We start from the raw sequence: 17,932 nt of genomic DNA on the forward strand, positions 1-17,932 counted from the left end.
GACAATGATAAACCAATACAATTCGTTAGTCTATGTTAAAAGGTTTTTGAAAAGTATAAAAAAATGCATAGGCTACAATGTTTCCAAGATAATTTTAATGTGAACTTTTTGAACTTTCCCATAAAGTATTTGCCATATTAATAAACGTTAATAATTAGTCTGTTGTCCGAAACATCCAGGGTAAATTTCCCAACCATTTATAGACCCATTTTACATCCGTAATATAATTAGGCTATAATATAAATGTTAATGTAGCCTACTATAATCTTTTGACCTTAAAATTATTTTCTAGATTTTATATGTTCTAGAATATCGCTTTCATCAACAGTGACGCCTTCGATTTGCGTCATCGCCACAGACCGAAGTAATAGCGTTGATGAAAAACATCATTTCCCATAAGCCCATGCCGGCAGTTTCACAGAAGGGGAAGCAAAATGGCGGAATCGGATGGGATGGGCCTCTTATTGTGTTTCTAAAAGAAAAATGTTTCGTGCCTCTACATGTCGTTTTAAAGTTAACAACAACACTGTGGGTGGTTTCAGGGTGTTTTTAGCTTTGGGATTCACCAGCCGGCTCATCTCTGCACTATGAAGGTAAACGGGTCTTATAGCTTGTCTAACTTAGCCAGTCAGCTAACCCCTGTAGACGACAAATTGTAGGCAATAAATGATTGCAGCTAACGTGAGAAGGTTGCTTAAAATGAAGACTTGATAAGAAAGTGAGCTAGTAATACTAAAAGTATCCAACATGAGTATTGGCGGTTTTCTCATGACAGTTAACAAGTGAGGACATGGGTAACGTTAGGCAAGCACTGCAGTGGAGCACACGTACTAGATAGCATCGTCTGTAGCATCATCTGAAATCAGTTTCATCCACTGTACACGATCAGTGCTGTCACTGGGTCAAGACTTGAAGCCGCAGTGTTGAGTGTCAATACAGATCATGCTTTCTCATCAGTTTACTCGAGTGATCAACTTCCACTGAGTGGTCTTCTAGTTAAAGACAGATTAAATGTAGAAGTAGTTTTAACACATCCCTCAGGTGTGATTATCATAACGGGTGCAGCTTTATGATGCTCAGAGCTGAGGTTTCAGATCTAGGTTATTCATAACAATAGTGTTGTGTGATGTGTGTTGTCTGTTATGTGTAGATAGGAACAGATGGACAGGCTGAAAAGGATGAAGTAGAAGTTGTGCCAGGCAAGGTAAGTGTCACATAAAGCGATATGAAACTGTCCTTTTTGGTGCAGGTTGGACAGTCACCGTGATCATATACTGTAGATGATGAGATGAAGATTTAGTATGCACAGCTGTCTCTCTGCTGAATACACTGAATGTCCTCAGTCTCATGTACTTGTAGTCACAGACTGAACAATGTCCCGATGAAGAGGAGGAAGTGGAGTCTAAAGCAGACAGAAGGACAGTTGGCTTAAGATGTTTCCAGGGAAACAGAGAGACCTCAGAGGATGAGCCTAGTGAACTGGTAAAGTAAAATCATTTACGCTATTTGCATAATTGTAAGTTATTAGGTTCTGTCTTGTCACATGCTTTGTCTGTCTGTAATTTACCCAGTTTGAAACCGGTGACCTGAGTTGACCTTTTAACCGTTTAATTTGTGTTACACTCTTGTAGGGGGCTGCTGTTGTTTCTTCCTCTGAGCCTGTATTTCTTGTGCCTCAGATCAGCTCACAACCTCAGTACCTAGACTGGTAAGTGCTTAATTAAGCACGCAAAATTCTAAATTGAGCTTGATAGTAGCTAATTATGTCCTATCCAAAATTTTTACTTTGTTTGCTACTTAAATAAAAAAAATGTAAATGCTGAACTTAGAGGTATGTGATTGTTGTGTCAGTGATGTGTTGATATTTATAAAGGATTGGTTTATTGGGTCAATCCGTGTCAAATTAACCACATTTTGTAAACTTACCTGGCTCAAATTTTTTATTGTGTTAATATTTTTTCTGTAAAAAGACAAACATAAATAGCGATGAAAGCTTAAATGTTGTGGATGTACATTTACTGAGTAATACACTATTTTGTGTGGGGTCAAAATGACACATGAGATTTGGAGGCAAATTACAGGGGGTTAAAATAACTTTAGAAAGACGGCAGCATTATTATTTTATTTTTACATAGAGATTGGTTGGTCTATTAGTGAAATATGTTGACTTTAGCCATCTTTGTTTCATTGACCGTTCGCAAAAGCCACGCCCCTTAGTTATTGTTATTACGCCCGTCAAACCATTGAGAACCAGACACATGGCTGGTTTGAGCTCCATACATTAAGTGACTGGTTTTGGAGTAATGCAGCAGACATATCCTCCAGGGCACGACAGAAAGTATAGACAGAATAGCGCACGGAAGCACATGGACAAAACAGTTTTGTAAAATTATATATCAATCATTTTTATTTGATCATATATCATTTTACAAAACTGTTTTGCGCATGTGCTCCCGCGCGCGCTATTTCAGTCACAACACTGCAATCAGAGGACGCGCTGAACCATCAACTCTCGATGCTGTTCTCTTCATTCATAACTCGTAGCCGACTGAGAAGGATATATTTGTGTAAATAGTTGTGCAACTGCGCGAACTTTGTTTTGAAGTTTAATGTTTGAGTTCCAGAGGAATTTGTGACTGTGTACCTGTTCAACCACATCAAAGTTTCGTAATTAGTAAGTCCGTGCTTTTTCTCTTTTTTTTTCTCGTTTACTGACTGATGAGGGGGACACAGTGCCGTAGTGAAACGGTGTTTGTAAGTTACATGTAGCCTATTTTTTAATTATAGTTGCAAGCAATCATAAAATACAGCATATGAAGAAAAAAAAAAGGTGAGAAATGGACCTCGGGTCGGGCTTAAAATATAACCGCAATGTTCGGGTCGGGTCAGTTAAAATTATTTCGGGTACGGGCCGGGTTCGGGCTTAAGTTTTAAGCCGTGCAGACCTCACTGCCATAGGCGCATCGTTTCACTATCTTGCTGAAATCGCAATGTTTGACGGAGGTCCTTCTCCTTAGTTACAGTTGCTGAGCTAGGATTGGACGAGAACCGTTCGAGGGTGGGGTTTTGCGAACGGTCAATTACATGCCAATGGTTACAGTTCAAAAATGGCAAAATGCACTTCTTGTGTTGTTGTTTTTTTGCCTCAAATTTTGCATCCCTATAACTCAAGTATTAAATATATCTTAATATCCTTTTAGATTCTGGGGCCTCATTTATAAAACTGTGCGTAGGATCCTTACTAAAAGTGTATGTGCGCCCGAAAGGCAAAAATGGCGTGCGCAAAAAATTATTCAGACTTATAAAACTGTGCGTATGCCAGAACCTGCGCAGAATTCACTTTATAAATCCCACACAGCGGAAGATTGTGCGCACATGCGTCTCCTCCCCGAAATAACCATATATGGAGCTTACAACGCCTAGTTTTACTATGCATATCCTCATCTGCATATCATTTGCATATGATTATTCATCCACGTGATACCATGTTTAATGGTACAAGACATTAGGAAACTATGAAATATGGATGTGCCGTCCCATTACATTTATAAAAATAATTTAGTAGCCTATCCTTGCCTTGTTTTTGAATAAATAAATCAAATAGTGTAAAATACATTTCAGAGAAAGTTTTTCTCAATCTTTTCCTCTGACCAAATAGTATTTTTAATTGATTTATATTTTTAATGGAAACATAGATAGACCTTGTTGTGCATTATATTTGCACAATCTGCTATTATCATGATAAGCAATTATCTCTGTAGCAAAAACATTAAAACACAGCATGCCAAAGGAAAAGTGTTCAAAAGCATTGCATCCACAACAAATATTTATAGGCTATATATATATATATATATTTTAACTTTTCAGTAAATTTCATGTAGCTAGTTTAAGTGTTTAACTCCATTAATGAGAATGGCATATTTAATCTAAATGTTTATATCAGAAGTAAAACATAGTTTAAATCATTATTTTATTTAAACTGTAATTGTGAACATGCACTGTAGCCTATTTATGATTAGGACTCATAATGAAGATTTACAGTTTTACTTCATCTGCCGTTAGATATGAGTCAGTTTCACTAAACGGCCCAACGCGCTCGCTGGCGTGGACATTTAAGGTGTGGATATTTGCTTCAAGTGATAGGCTTGGTGAATGAAATTATATTTGAATCATCTTTCTGTATATGTATAATTTTATTTCGATTTTCTGTCTAAAAGTGACCAAAAAGACATTTAACTCCAGCTCACCATCGGTGTCGCCAATTCCCTTTGTCTCCAGAATATGCGTACGCACGGCTCAAAGTTTGCTTAAAGGTGCGCACATTCTCCCGTCAAGTTTGTTTTTTAGATAGAGATATGGACATGTTAATGTGGCTCCATGAATAAATTGGTAAATTGTAAACATTTTCAGTGGTCAAAAACCAAATGTGGGTCACTTTGCATACAGCTGATACTTTTTTTCTTTTAAAGAGGAATATCTGATTAACAAATCATGCTGATACTAGAAAGGTATCTTGTTTTACACAATTGTGTATAACATACCTGTCTGAGTGCCATAAATATTACTTTTCCAAAGTTGTCATGCCTGTAACTCTAAAAGTATTCAAGATATCTTAATATCCTTCTAGATTGTCATTCTTGATAAATTCTTCTTTTGAAATCAAATTAATTAAATCATTTTCAAGATCCTATAGTTCAGTCTCATAGGGGATCTCAAAGCAGCTCCATGTTAAAATTGTTGAATTTTACTCATTTTCAGTGATAAAAAACCCAATGTGGTTCACTCTGCACACAGCTGATACATTTTGGATTTGAAGAGAAATGTCTGAAGAATAAACTGTTTAAACTATAAATGTATGTTCTTTCCCTCCATCAAAAGAATTGCATAAAACATAACTCTGAGTAAACAAAATCCACTGAAAATGGTTAGGTTGAAGCACATTAACTTGCTCTCAAACATGTATTTATAATAATCTATATTTGAATCAGTTTTACGGGTATTTGGAAGATGTGATTTTGTTCATTTTAATAGCTTCTGAAGCTACCAAGAGTTCAAATAACGTAACTACTATTTACCACATTGACATCCCTATATCTCTGGGATTGAACAATCGAGGGCCTTTAAAATGAAGATTCCAAAAGAAAAGTTCACAAGAAAAAGAATCTAAAATGACTTAAGATATCTTTTAACAATTCTTGAATTAAAGACATGTAAACTTTGGGAAAATGTTTGTTTTTGGCACTCAGAGAGGTGTGTTGTATTCAACTGTTTTAAAAGAGGGAAACATGATACATTTCTAGTTTCAGTGTTATTTGTTCTGCAGACATCCTGCAAGCAGCAGAGAAAAATCCCAAGAAATGGTATACCCAAACTAAAACAGATACAGCTCATGAACCCTTTGCACTAAAAGCACACCTATGGTCTCATTTGAAAGCAGATACTTAACAGTTTATTGTAAATCACATGTGCCATTTGTGGACTAAATGTGCATAGGGCGCCCTCAGGCTGCCAGTATAAATTGAAAACCCAGTACATCAGAGTATCCAGTGCTCATAATGATTACATTGGCGCAATTTGGGTTAGAAATTAATAAATATTACTCCACTGTATAGAAATTTAACACAAACATATGAAAATCTATCAATATTTCTCCAAATGTGCAAGCTTTTGAACTAAAAGCCCTGAGGGATGTTGATTTGTCAAGCATTTTCATGATGACCGTACAGGATATTTTTTATGAATGTTCTGGCTGACGCTCATATTTCAAACAAAAGGTATGGACTTAAGATTTTGATAGGAAGACAGGTGTCAATTTTAATCTTGGATCTTTTTAATGATGTATAGTTTGTTATTATATCTAAGGAAATTGCATTATCATGTAAGGTAACTACATTATAGCTAACTAACTTTGAGCTAATTTAAACAAAGAACGCTTCAGTGAGTTGGCGTTCCTGTGAAGGTTAACATTTAACACAATAACTATCAGCTGTTTAAAAAGTTACATACATTTGGTTCTTGACCATTTAAATGAGTACAATTCAACAATTTGAACATGGAGCTGCATTGAGATCCCCATATCTTATGTAACTGAACTATATAGGACCTTGCAAATGACGATTCCAAAAGAAAAGTTTTAAGAATGAAAATCTAGAAGGATATTAAGATATCTTGAATACTTTGAGTTATAGGCATGACAACTTTAGAAAAATATTTTTTATGGCACTTAGACAGGTATGTTCTATGCAATTGAGCTGAAAAATTAAATGACATTTGTTTTGACATTATTTGTTGTTCGGATATTCCTCTTTAAAAGAAAAAAAGTATCAGCTGTATGCAAAGTGACCCACATTTGTTTTTTGACCACTGAAAATGTTTACAATTTATTCATGGAGCCACATTAACATGTAACAAGCATAATGTAATGTAACATAATGTATAAATTTGATACAGAATTTTATTTTATCACTACAGGGTAGATTTTCCACAATGCTTTATCTGTAGAGTGGTACAGGGATCCTCCACAGGGAGAGGCTAGTTGGCACTTCAGCACTGCGTTGTCATCGGGTCCAGGCGAAGGTCCTTCGTCAGATCTGGATACGGCCTGGATCCGGCAGGAAAACCTCGGGATAAACAAAGACACTAAAATTAGCGTAGATGCCCTTCTTCTTATGATGTAACGAGTACATCAGGATTTATGGGAAGTGTTCCCAGTTCCGGCTGACCTAATCACCCTAACATTGAGTTATAGAAGTCTATAATGCATTTTGTGAAATGCTAGGTCAAAGAGATGTGTCTTTAATCTAGCTTTGAACTGACAGAGTGTGTCTGCTTCTCAGACAATAGTAGGAAGCCTATGTTCCAAAGTTTTGGTGCTAAATTGGAAAAGGATATACCGCCAGCAGTCGATTTTGATATTCTAGGTATTATTAACTGGCCGGTCGAAGTCCAAAGTAGTCGATTGTCGAGTTCACACGCATAGGTTTAGTTACCTATGATCACGCGCGTGAACTCGACAATCGACTACTGTGGACTTCGACCGAAAACAGGAACTAAATACAGGTCTGTGCGCTTGTTGAATTAACATCATTTAAGGATTCAAGGATGATAAGAGAAATAAAAGCAGGTTTAAAATTTGCCCCATTCAAGTCAATAGGGTGCAAATTTTTAAAATAGGATAACACGGTGTAGGCAACACCGATTTTTGTTGTTGTTCTCTGTATTGACAGCACTCCAAATTTACTAAAAATTGAGCTCAATGTTAAAATCGACCGGAGTTGTCCTTTAAAGGTTTTTGGTACGTATCCTAGAGACAAAGATGAATTAATGATTAAGAAGAGGATCTATGACATCTGGGAGCATCTCTTTCAGCAGCTTAGTCGGTATAGGGTCTAACATACAAGTTGTCGATTTAGATGATTTGACGAGTTTGCAAAATTCTTCCTCTCCTATAGCAATGAATGAATCAAATTTTCCCTCAGGGAGACTACAATGCACTTCCTGATGCGATACTGTATTAGACGGTTGCATAGTTATAATTTTGTCCCTGATATTATCGATCTAATAAGTGAAGTTCATAAAGTCATTACTGCTGTGTTGCTTGGAAACTTCTGGGCTTGAAGCTTTCTTTTTCGTTAGTTTAGCCACTGTTTCAAATAAATAGCTAGGATTATGTTTATTTTCTTCTAATAGGGTTGAAAAATAAGCAGATCTAGCAGCTTTTAAAGCCTCTCTGTAAGAAATCGAGCTCTCCTTCCATGAAATCTGAAATACCTCCAGTTTTGTTTTCTTTTAGTTGCGCTCCATTTTTCTGGCTGCTGAATGGGCCTGAGTGTGCTCGTTGTGCCACGGCGTTGGACTGTGTTCTTTAATCTTCTTTAAGCGCAACGGAGCAACTGTGTCTAAAGTGCTGGAAAAGAGAGAGTTAAAAGTTTCTGTTGCAATATCAAGTTCTTTTAAGCTATCCGGGATGCTGAGATGATGAAACTGATTAGGAAGATTATTGATAAAGCAATCTTTAGTAGCAGAAGTGATCGGTCTAACATATTTATAACACGGAGTCGGCTTTGCAGCCTTGGCTAAATGTAATTTACATGAGACTAGATAATGATCTGAGATGTCATCGCTCTGCTGCAGTATTTCAACGGCATCAACATCTATTCCATGTGATAGTATTAGATCTAGAGTATGATTACGGCAATGAGTAGGTCCTGACACATGTTGAGTTTACAATGTCTTTAAATGCCAATCCCAATGCATCTTTTTCATTATCTATGTGTATATTAAAATCACCAACAATTAGTACTTTATCTGCAGCCAATACTAATTCTGATAGCAAATTCTTTGATAAAGTCTATATGGTGCCCTGGTGGCCTGTATACAGTAGCCAGCAGAATTTTCAAACGTGATTTATCGTTTACACTATATATTTTTACATTAAGCACCAACACTTCAAAATAATTATATTTAAAACTAGATTTCTTAGTGGCTTTGAAAATATTACTATAAATATTTTTATACGTAGTTAAGGCGGCAGGCATGTGTTGCTTAAGCGGCCGCCTTAGTTCTAAAGTGCTGCGGGAAACCTGTAACGTTAACATGCCGGACACCTATTCAGCTTGTTGTTCTGTGTGCTATTGTGTAGTTGAATAACTTGCCTTTCCAGATTAAATGTCTGTTCTTGGTCTTGGATTTTGTGAAATAAATTTCTAAATAAATGCGACTTATAGTCCAGTGCGACTTACCATATTTTCCGGACTATAAGTCGCTCCGTAGTATAAGTCGCATCATTCAAAAAACGCGGCATGAAGAGGAAAAAAACGTATATAAGTCGTTTATATATATTTTATATATCATTTATTTAGAAATGTATTTCACAAAATCCAAGACCAAGAACAGACATTTAATCTGGAAAGGCAAGTTATTCAACTACACAATAGCGATATAGCCGATCACAGACATGTGTGTTGATTTCTTGGAACGCAATGGCCAATCAGAAGCATTTAAGATAGAATCCCCTCACCGCTCAAAACTGACTTTTTGTTCAGTGCTGAATTCTGCATGCTGGCAAATCCTCTGATTATAAAATATATTATGAAAGATTCATTATGCAGTCAGCTTCATTGATAATAACAGAGATGTATGAGATCGCGATGAACTGATGTCAGCTTTTTAGGAATTATTAAGGGTGCGCACTTTGCGAGCATTCAGTCATGGCAAACCTTGCTTTTATGTTAAATTAACAGTGGTTTGTGAATGTTAATGCTTTAATAACAAATAATTTATCAGGAGCATTTATGCTGATTTGTATGGTGGCGACACGTAGGCTAACACAAAGTTAAGTTACACAAAGTTAAGTTACACCTTCACTAACATTTTCTGCGGGAAACTCTACACAATAGCATAAAGAACATACACCTGGGAGGCTGAATAGGCTAAATTAACATAAGCCAGCGAGTCCAACAAGTTACCGGTAAGCAAGTTCACCAAGCTCCCGATCTCATTCCACAACACTGAAATCAATTGAAATCTTCCTCGGTGTCGCTTCTGAACAACTCCGCCAACTAGAGCGCCCTCTCGCGGCTGTAGACGGTAATGTTTTCTCTTGGTTCATCTCAGTCAGTATGAATTAATTTATATATATAAGTAGCAAAACTATGAAAAAGTGCGACTTATAGTCCGGAAAATACAGTATGTTGTTTTTCCTCTTCATTTTTGCATTTTTTGACTGATTCGACTTATACTACGTAGCGACTTATAGTCCGGAAAATACTGTATTTACGATTAACGATATTTACTATAGAGCTCTGACGTTCTTCCGAGCAGGTTCGGTCACTTTTAACACACCTCACACCACAGGAAAATCTGATAAGATAATCTGTTGAACCATCAAGGGAATCGGGACTTCACTTAGCATTGTTGAAAGGGGACAAATCGGCCCCAATATCTTGTGGTGTGGCCCCAGCATAAGCATGCAAACTAAAGCATGAGCTTAAATTCTTTTGTTCTGTAATTTTTTGTTTACATAGTTTAATGTTATCAACAAATAATTTAAGCTTGTTGTGTGTATATAGCCTAATCATAATCTTATTCAGAAATGGGGACAAAAACGTACAGATTAAAAAATGGCGTCATTAAAAACATTTTTAGCCCAAATATTCTAATACAATATTTTTTAAAATTGTTCATCCCTAGTTTTATGCCTGTCAGGTCTCCTCTAATTACATTATAGCTGTTAAAGCTATTGATGCAAATTGGGGGAAAAATGTAACGTATAAAAATTTTATTTGCTCTAAATTTGTCGTAATCGTAATTTTAAAAAAATATGTATGTGATGAGGTTCAAGGTTGGAAGGAAAAAGACAGGGCCCGTGTGACTTAGAATCGTACGTTTTTATTAGGATAACTTCAAATAACAACAAACAAAAGTCACGCCCACAGCGCAAGCGGATTCACTGTAGATTCGCTACAGCACAGACAGTAGTTCACAAACAGGCTCTGTCCCTCTTTCCAGCAGGTTATCTCACAATACTCTTTCCCCAGCGATCTTGTACGAGTCCTCAGTCCTTCTCTCTCCCGTTTTCTTTCTAGAGCGGCTTATATCCGGTCTCTCCACGCCAATTACGGCAACAAGACACAGGTGTTCGCCATTTGCACTTGACCTACTTACGCACCGCTTGTCTCCTTTCTCTCTCTCTCCCATTACAGACTTTGCTGAACCACGCCCCCCTTGCCACAATGTACTTTGCTTTGACACTTAACATTAACATTTCTTGTTGGTGCCTGTTTTGTATTTAACAATGTGATTCAAAAACTATTCATCTTCTTGTTTGAAGGAAATAACATAATAGTTGTCTTCTCCTTTAGTGACTTTGATGTGGAGCTAACAGCAGAGGTGAACATAGAGGATGGTGCATCTCTTGCTTTGTTGACATCTGTTACCCCAAACCTTGGTTACCAGAAACCAAGTAGGTTCAAGTCTGTACTTTGTTTATGATCATGTAAATACTAATGTGTGATCAAAGTTACTAATTTCTTTATTTTCTGTCTTCTATAGGGTCTTTCTTGAAAGGACATTTTCTCTTTCCAGCATCGTTAAGGAAAAAGAGAGTCTCTATTGACAGTTCTTTGCCTTCAGGCTCTCTTCCTGAATTCTGCTCAAGTGTAATTCAAGCCTTGGGACAGATGCAACTGCCCTGTTCCCTCAAAAACTCTGAGAGGGTCATAGAGATGGCCAAAAGCCCTCTACCCTCATCTCCCTCCAACTCACCATCATCTCCTTCATCTGCTCCCTCTTCCCCCTCCTCCTCCCCCTCATCGTCATCTCCTGGTGGAATGAGTACAAACTACCGTGAGGATGAAGACCGAGGCCATGCCGGAGACAGCAGAGCCAGCAAAGGAACTGGAGACTTTGTGTCATCCACTTCGTCCTCTTTGATGCCATCATCAATGGCTATGCCACCTTCTTCTTCTAATCCTTTACTCCATGGATCTTCATCATTCACACATCCATACAATGATGGACAGAGGGAGAGTTTAGAAAATGACATATATGATCCCTTTCATCCAACAGAGGGCGAGAGAGACCGGGCGTCCACTGATGATGATGATGAAGAAGTTGATAAGTATGACCCTTTTGAACCGACAGGTTCTCCAGCCTCTGAAACAGAGGAGGAGAAAAGATGTGTAGATGAGGGGAATGAGGGTGTAAGCAGCATTAATAGCGAAGGGAATGTGTCAAAAGCTGAAAGAGCATTAGAAATGGGAGAGCCTGCTGGCACAGAGGGGGGGCCTCCAGATTCAACAGAAATTGATGCTCTATCTTCGATGTTCAATAATGTACCTTTAGAACTTAACAGCAAGCGATCCATCAAAGACCGAATGAGGGAACATGGAAAAAATCAAAGAGAACGGGGTACAGACTCTGACCACTCTGAGATAGAAGAAGGAGAGATAGTGGGGGCCAGTGAAAGAGGAAGAGAACGAGTGATTGAGAGAAGGAGAGAGGTGTTACTTCCATCCTCAAGCAGTCCCTCTTACCTTCAAGGGGGTGTCCCAAAACCAGAGAGGATCTTACGGGTCTTAGAAGGTGATGGGTTTGTGTCTGTCCGTGCTGATGAAGAATGGGAGAGGGAACCAGTGGCTTCTGTGGGTGTTGGAGATCTGAGACGAAAACTGACGAGTAGGCGAAAAGAAAGATTCAGACCTTGCCCTTCTTCTGCATCTATATCACCTCCGCCTGCCCCTGTTTTGCCTTTGCCCTCTCCTTCCTTTCCCAATTCTCCACCTCTATCCACTGATAAAGGGAGGAGTCGCAAATCCTCCAAGAGTTCAAAAGACAGGGATAGACGCAAGCGGAAAGAGGGAAGAGGAGAAAAGGAAAAGAGGAAAAAAGGGAAAGAGGTAAAGGAGGCAGGTGAAGGGAAAGCAGAAAGCAAAGAGATGGACCATGAAAAAATAAGTGAAAAAGAGAACAAAGGCAAGGATAGGGAGAGAGGGAGAAGTAGCCGAAGCGGAAGTCGCAAGAGGAAAAAGAGACGCAGGAGCACTCCAGAACATTCTTCCCGCTCGCACTCCCAGAATGCCTCCCGACAATCACACAGTCGCAGATCTTGGTCCAGCCCCTCGGAGGATCGCCACAAAGATAGAGACCGAGATAAAGAAAGAGAGAGGGAGCGCGAAAGGAACCATGAAAGAGACAGGGAAAGGGGCCGGTGGCGAGACGACAGAGACTACTCCAGAAGAAGAGATGGACGAAGGAGAGATAGGGATGAGGATAACAGGAGGTCAAGCAGCAGAGAGAGAGGCAGTACAAAGAGGGGCAGAGGAAGCAGTGACAGGAGAGACCGAGAGAAAGAAATGATTGGAGATCGAGACAGGGAAAGGAGAAGAGACAGCAGGCCTGTTGTACCCCCATCAATTCAGGATCTCAATGGCTCTGATCTTTTCGCAATCAAACGTACCATCACTGTTACCACCACTACAACGACCACCACAGTCCCAAGTTCACCGCTCTCTAGCCAACGGCGCTCCCACAGCCGATCTGAGAGCTCTGACAAACATCATAAGAGGAAGAAGAAACGAAGGAGACGATCAGATGATGAGGAGAGAAAGGACGAGGAGCACAGGAGCCGGTCCCGACCCACCTCCCTAACGTCACCTCGTTATCATGGATATGAATCAGATCGTGTCTCTGAGCGTCCTGAGGTAGACATGCTCTCTTTGGATGGGGAAGCACTGGATTCAGACTACCCTTCACTAGAGGACTCGCCACTACTTCCTCCTCCTCCTGACCCCCCTCTACCCAGTCCCAAAATTAAATCCGGAGCACCCAAAGCGAGCCGACATCATTTGAAGAAGAAATCCAGACCTGGAAAGACAGTTGGTCAGTCTGAATCCACCTCCTCCTCTTCTTCTCATAGACTAAAAGCTAAAAGTAAAAACCTTTTGTCATCTCTCTCTCCACCTCTTTCTGCATCCTCAGGCAACACCACCTGCCTTCAGCCCACAGCATTCTCATCCACTACTAAACGAGGACGGAAAACCGGTAAGGAAAAAGTAGGGAAGAAGGATGCCGGGCGTTCTGGCAGGGCCAAAAAGCTCAGTGGCAGTAGCAGAAAGGGTAAGCTCCAGTCTAAAGTGTCTGTCTTGGTTCGTGAGGGTGTTAGCAGCACCACTGGCAACTCTGGGAAGTTGGGCCTCGACCTTCTTGGACCTTCTGGTGTTGTAAGCGGAGCATCAGGGCCCTCAGTTGTTGGTGGGTCTATTGCTGTGGTGTTCCGCCGGGACAATGAGAGCCGGTCACCGTTTCTTAAGCCCTGCTCAGAGACACTGGCTCTTCCAGGTAGAGGCAAAGACCCAAGCAAAACTGGGAAGCAACGCAACATCCTTGGGCCTCCGTCGTCAACAAATTCGAGTGGACTGAAGTCGAAGAAAGCCAAGCCAAGCTCTGCTACATCCACATCCTCATCTGCCTCTTCACCTACTTCTTCATTGGCAGCAAAACGTAGGAGGAGGCCTGGAAAAAAGCTCAGAGAGAAAGGGCTAACTGTGGATGGAAGTGATTCTAAAGGTGCTATCAGTAATTGTAGCACAGTTGGTGGGGGTTGGGCAGGGGTATCAACAGAAATGCAGCCGTTGGTTGGGGTTGGAGCCAAGCCATCTAGTCCTCCTTCAGCACTTCCTGGTCCCACTCCCTCATCCTCTTCATCATCCTCCACTTCCTCATCAGCAAGTATCCTTCCTCCATCCACCTCACCACCGCACACATCCCCGTTATCTTTGCCTCCGTCTCGAGATACTAGAGAGTCATCCCCGGACTCTCAAACTGTTGATAGTAGCTGCAAGACACCAGAGCCTTCATTCCTTTTGGAGGAGGGCCCTGGTCAGTCCAAAGCCTCATCTCTCACACCTTCAAAGTCCCCTGCCAGCCCTCCCAGTCTGCTATCATCACAGATCAGAGGCGATACCATATCCCAGTCCACTTCCAGTGTTAAACCTCTCCTACCAGATGATCCGAAGGCATCACCACCATGCTCCACTTCGGCAGCTTCTGTGTCTGCCTCCATCTCTCATTCCAATGCTCCTCTGGCAAATGACCCTTCTTCATCCTCCTCTTCTTCAGTGTCCTCATCTTCAGTAAACAAGCCACCACCACCTCCGCCCCCACCCCCATCAGTTCCGCCTTTACCCTGGAGTCTACAAACTGGAGTGGACTGCACTGCTGGAGGTGTTTTAGCATGTGAGTGTTTAATGCATGATTTTTAAGTAATTCCTTTCCCTCTTGACATGCATTTTAAATTTTTAGTGTTATTTGAAGTCATAATTTCATACCGTTAAATTCCTCCTCAGTGACAGCTCTCCTCTTCAAAATGGAGGAGGCCAATATAGCCAACAGAGCCAAAGCACAAGAGTTCATCCAGGCCACAAGTCAGGTAATGGATGGAAATTAGCATTGTGCTAAATCCGGCGTATTTACGCCAACTTAAATTGTACGTTCATCAATATACAAATAACAAATAACCAAAAAATTAAACAAATTAAATCTATGATATTCTAAAAGGCCGCTCACATTAACTTGACTTCTTTCCATTAACTTCTGTTCTAACAAATTTGGGAGACTGGAAACACAAGCTCATGGGAATTAGTTTTGCATTTCAGATTTCAAGCTTGGTGAAGTCTGATGTGCAAATTTGTATCATGAGAAGGCGTGTGACGAAGTTTGATACATCACAGAGTGACCTCATAGCTGAATTAAAAGAAAGCAAACTTTAAAACTTGCAGTGTTGCATAATTGTGGTGGAGTAGATTATACATTTTTACAGTTTGGATTTATAATTACTTGTATGTTTAAAAAAAAAAAAAAAAATTCACAGGGAAGTCACAGAGTGTGACATCCATTGCAGTGTCTGAAGAAATTTTGCATGTTCCAAGTCTAACGTGACTGGGCCTTTATTACTATTTATGTTGTTATGTGGGTTATGGTTTCCTTCTCAATATACAATGTTCTACCAAATTCCATGAGTCTAGTTAATTGATAGTTTCAGTCACTATTGATTGTGAAGTTCAATTAATTAACTGACTTTAACTTGATAGTGTATTAAAATTGTATTTTTCTTTACACAGATTCTCTCTCAGGCCAATCAGAACCAGTCACAGCCACACCCTTCTTCATCATCCTCATCTATATCATCACAAGTTCCTCCACCTCCATCACATGCCCCACCCCCAGGACCCAATCCTGCACAGTTTATTCTCCACAGCTCTGTTCCATTGATTGGCTGCACCAAAACGCCACCTTCACACTTACACCCTGGAGTCTCAATGGGAGGAGGCTATGCTCAGACTCCGCCGTCTCCATTGCCAGCGGGAATAGGGGGCAGTGAAATGGGCTGGGACAATGAAAGCAAAGACCCTGACAAGGTATCAATGCTTTCTGTACGTTTATATCTTTCCTATAATTAGGGCTGCACAATTAATTCAAGAAAAAATTGTAGTATGACTTGGTGGGATTATTTAATCTCAGAAGTAAATTAATTTAACAGTTTAAGTGAATGCAAAGATATGGTTTTATTTCGTTTTGTTTGATAATTTGTCCTTTTCTTGCTTCCTGTCTCAGCAATTTAATGTATTTTTGTTTTCTTTACCTGGAAATCAGAGCAGCAATATGAGAAGTAAAAATTTTGTCATGCTGCAATTCAAATTGCAATCACAATATTTTAAGTAAATGCAGTATTATCCCATCTATAACAACCCCTATAACAATTTAATTCTAAATCACTTACATTTCCTTAGTATCTGAAGAAGCTGCACACCCAGGAGAGGGCAGTAGAGGAAGTCAAATTGGCCATCAAGCCATACTACCAGCGCAAAGACATCAATAAAGATGACTACAAAGATATCTTAAGGAAAGCTGTGCACAAGGTAAATATAGCTTTAAGGTAATAGCTTCTAATAAATATTTAGAAAGAGTGTATCGGTATGACTAAATCTGTCTTTACCTCACAGATTTGTCACAGCCGAACAGGTGAGATCAACCCAGTTAAAGTGAATAACCTGGTCAAGCTTTATGTCCAGAGGTACAAGTATTTTAGAAAGCACGGCCGCAAGATGGACGAGGAGGAAAAAGAGGACAGGGAGTCTGCCTCCATGCATTCCTCAACATGATTGGACAGAGACTGTTTATTTCTCTCCATCTGGTCGAACAAGTTTGCAAAATCTCCTCCCCTGCACGTGTTTGAGCCCACCATGGGTACTGAGTGACAGTCGTTTGTTATATTGTTCTGTTCCCCCTATGTGTTGACATCATGTAAACTTGAGTACTCCACCCTCCTTCCCGTCTCTCTTTCTTGTCTTGCTATAAATATGTATGAATATAGAAATGTGGTAAGATATAAAGTATACTTAAAGCGTTCTAAAGCATACACTCGGGAGTGACAAAGATGGCGCAAACACTCTCTTACACATAATGTTCAACCTGTACATACCAAAGTACACTACATAGGTGTTCTTTCTCTCCCCCTTTCTGAGAAGAATGCACATTTAAGTCAGCTAGCCTACACATTTATTACTATTGAGGTTTTGAGTGTGATAGAATGAATGACAGAATTGAGAAAAGAATGTTATCTTTACCCCTTTGAAATTTCTTTTATTGCTAGGATTACGAGTGCAGCCTGTTTTCCCCCCACTGTGTCAAAGAGCATTCTTTAGGTGCTACTTAAGACACATGACACTCATTCAAGTTTTGAGATAGCTCTGGAATGGAGAATATGTACCATCGGTTCCATCTCTCATAGAATAGTGAATGTGTATATGGATGGAACAGAAAGATGTTTGATAATATTTGTTGACAACTGAAATTTAAACGTATTCTGACAAAACTTCACTTAGCTAGAGAATTTATTTTCCCCGGACAAAGTTTCACATAATATAATTAAGTTGGCAGAAGACAGTCGCTGGAAGAGGTACCTACAGTGTGTAAATGAATGGTTGAGATAAATGCATGCGTTTTGGATTTTATTTGTACTGAAGAAACCTGTAGTGATTTTGAAGGTCACATGAACGATAAACTTGTGCCCTTACTTCCAAATGAAGGTGTCTGGCTCTTTTCTTACTCAAACAAAACATTTTAAATCTCTTCCATTTCTTTGACATCATGAGTGGCTTGTCTATTTCCTCCAATTTTAGGTATACTTGTATGTCAGGTGAGTTTTCAAAAAATTTGCCTAATATATTACTTTATAACCTACATTATAGTTTCCATCATTATTGATTACAAACAGACAAATGTGCATTTCCTCAGGTATACATTTTTCAATTGTTGTTAGTGTAGTTAGTTCTTTGTTATTTAGTCTCCCTAATCACAATGACAGTTAATTGTTTGAATTGAAATATTTATAGCTTGAGGGAAAACAACTTATTTGAAATCAGCTGAGGAC

At 39.5% G+C, this 17,932-nt stretch overlaps 1 protein-coding gene across 4 annotated transcripts; it reads left to right on the forward strand.

Annotated features, from left to right (window-relative positions):
• The first annotated feature begins 388 nt into the window (after positions 1-388).
• Positions 389-17,581, forward strand: scaf1 (SR-related CTD-associated factor 1). 4 transcript variants are annotated; one of them, XM_079625771.1, is made up of 11 exons: positions 389-593; positions 1,151-1,204; positions 1,360-1,482; positions 1,632-1,708; positions 10,863-10,963; positions 11,053-13,380; positions 13,480-14,736; positions 14,847-14,929; positions 15,621-15,917; positions 16,290-16,418; positions 16,503-17,581. In XM_079625771.1, the coding sequence occupies exons 1-11, from the start codon at positions 588-590 to the stop codon at positions 16,659-16,661; spliced, it is 4,614 nt and encodes a 1,537-aa protein (XP_079481897.1). In that variant the 5' UTR covers positions 389-587; the 3' UTR covers positions 16,662-17,581. The 4 variants fall into 4 exon arrangements, with proteins under 4 accessions (XP_079481897.1, XP_079481896.1, XP_079481899.1 ...); XM_079625773.1 differs by having other exon boundaries at positions 412-593; positions 1,344-1,482; XM_079625770.1 differs by having other exon boundaries at positions 392-593; positions 11,053-14,736.
• The last annotated feature ends 351 nt before the right edge of the window (positions 17,582-17,932 follow it).

This window comes from Phoxinus phoxinus, assembly GCF_949152265.1.
Source record: "Phoxinus phoxinus genome assembly, chromosome: 1".
Taxonomy (NCBI): domain Eukaryota; kingdom Metazoa; phylum Chordata; class Actinopteri; order Cypriniformes; family Leuciscidae; genus Phoxinus; species Phoxinus phoxinus.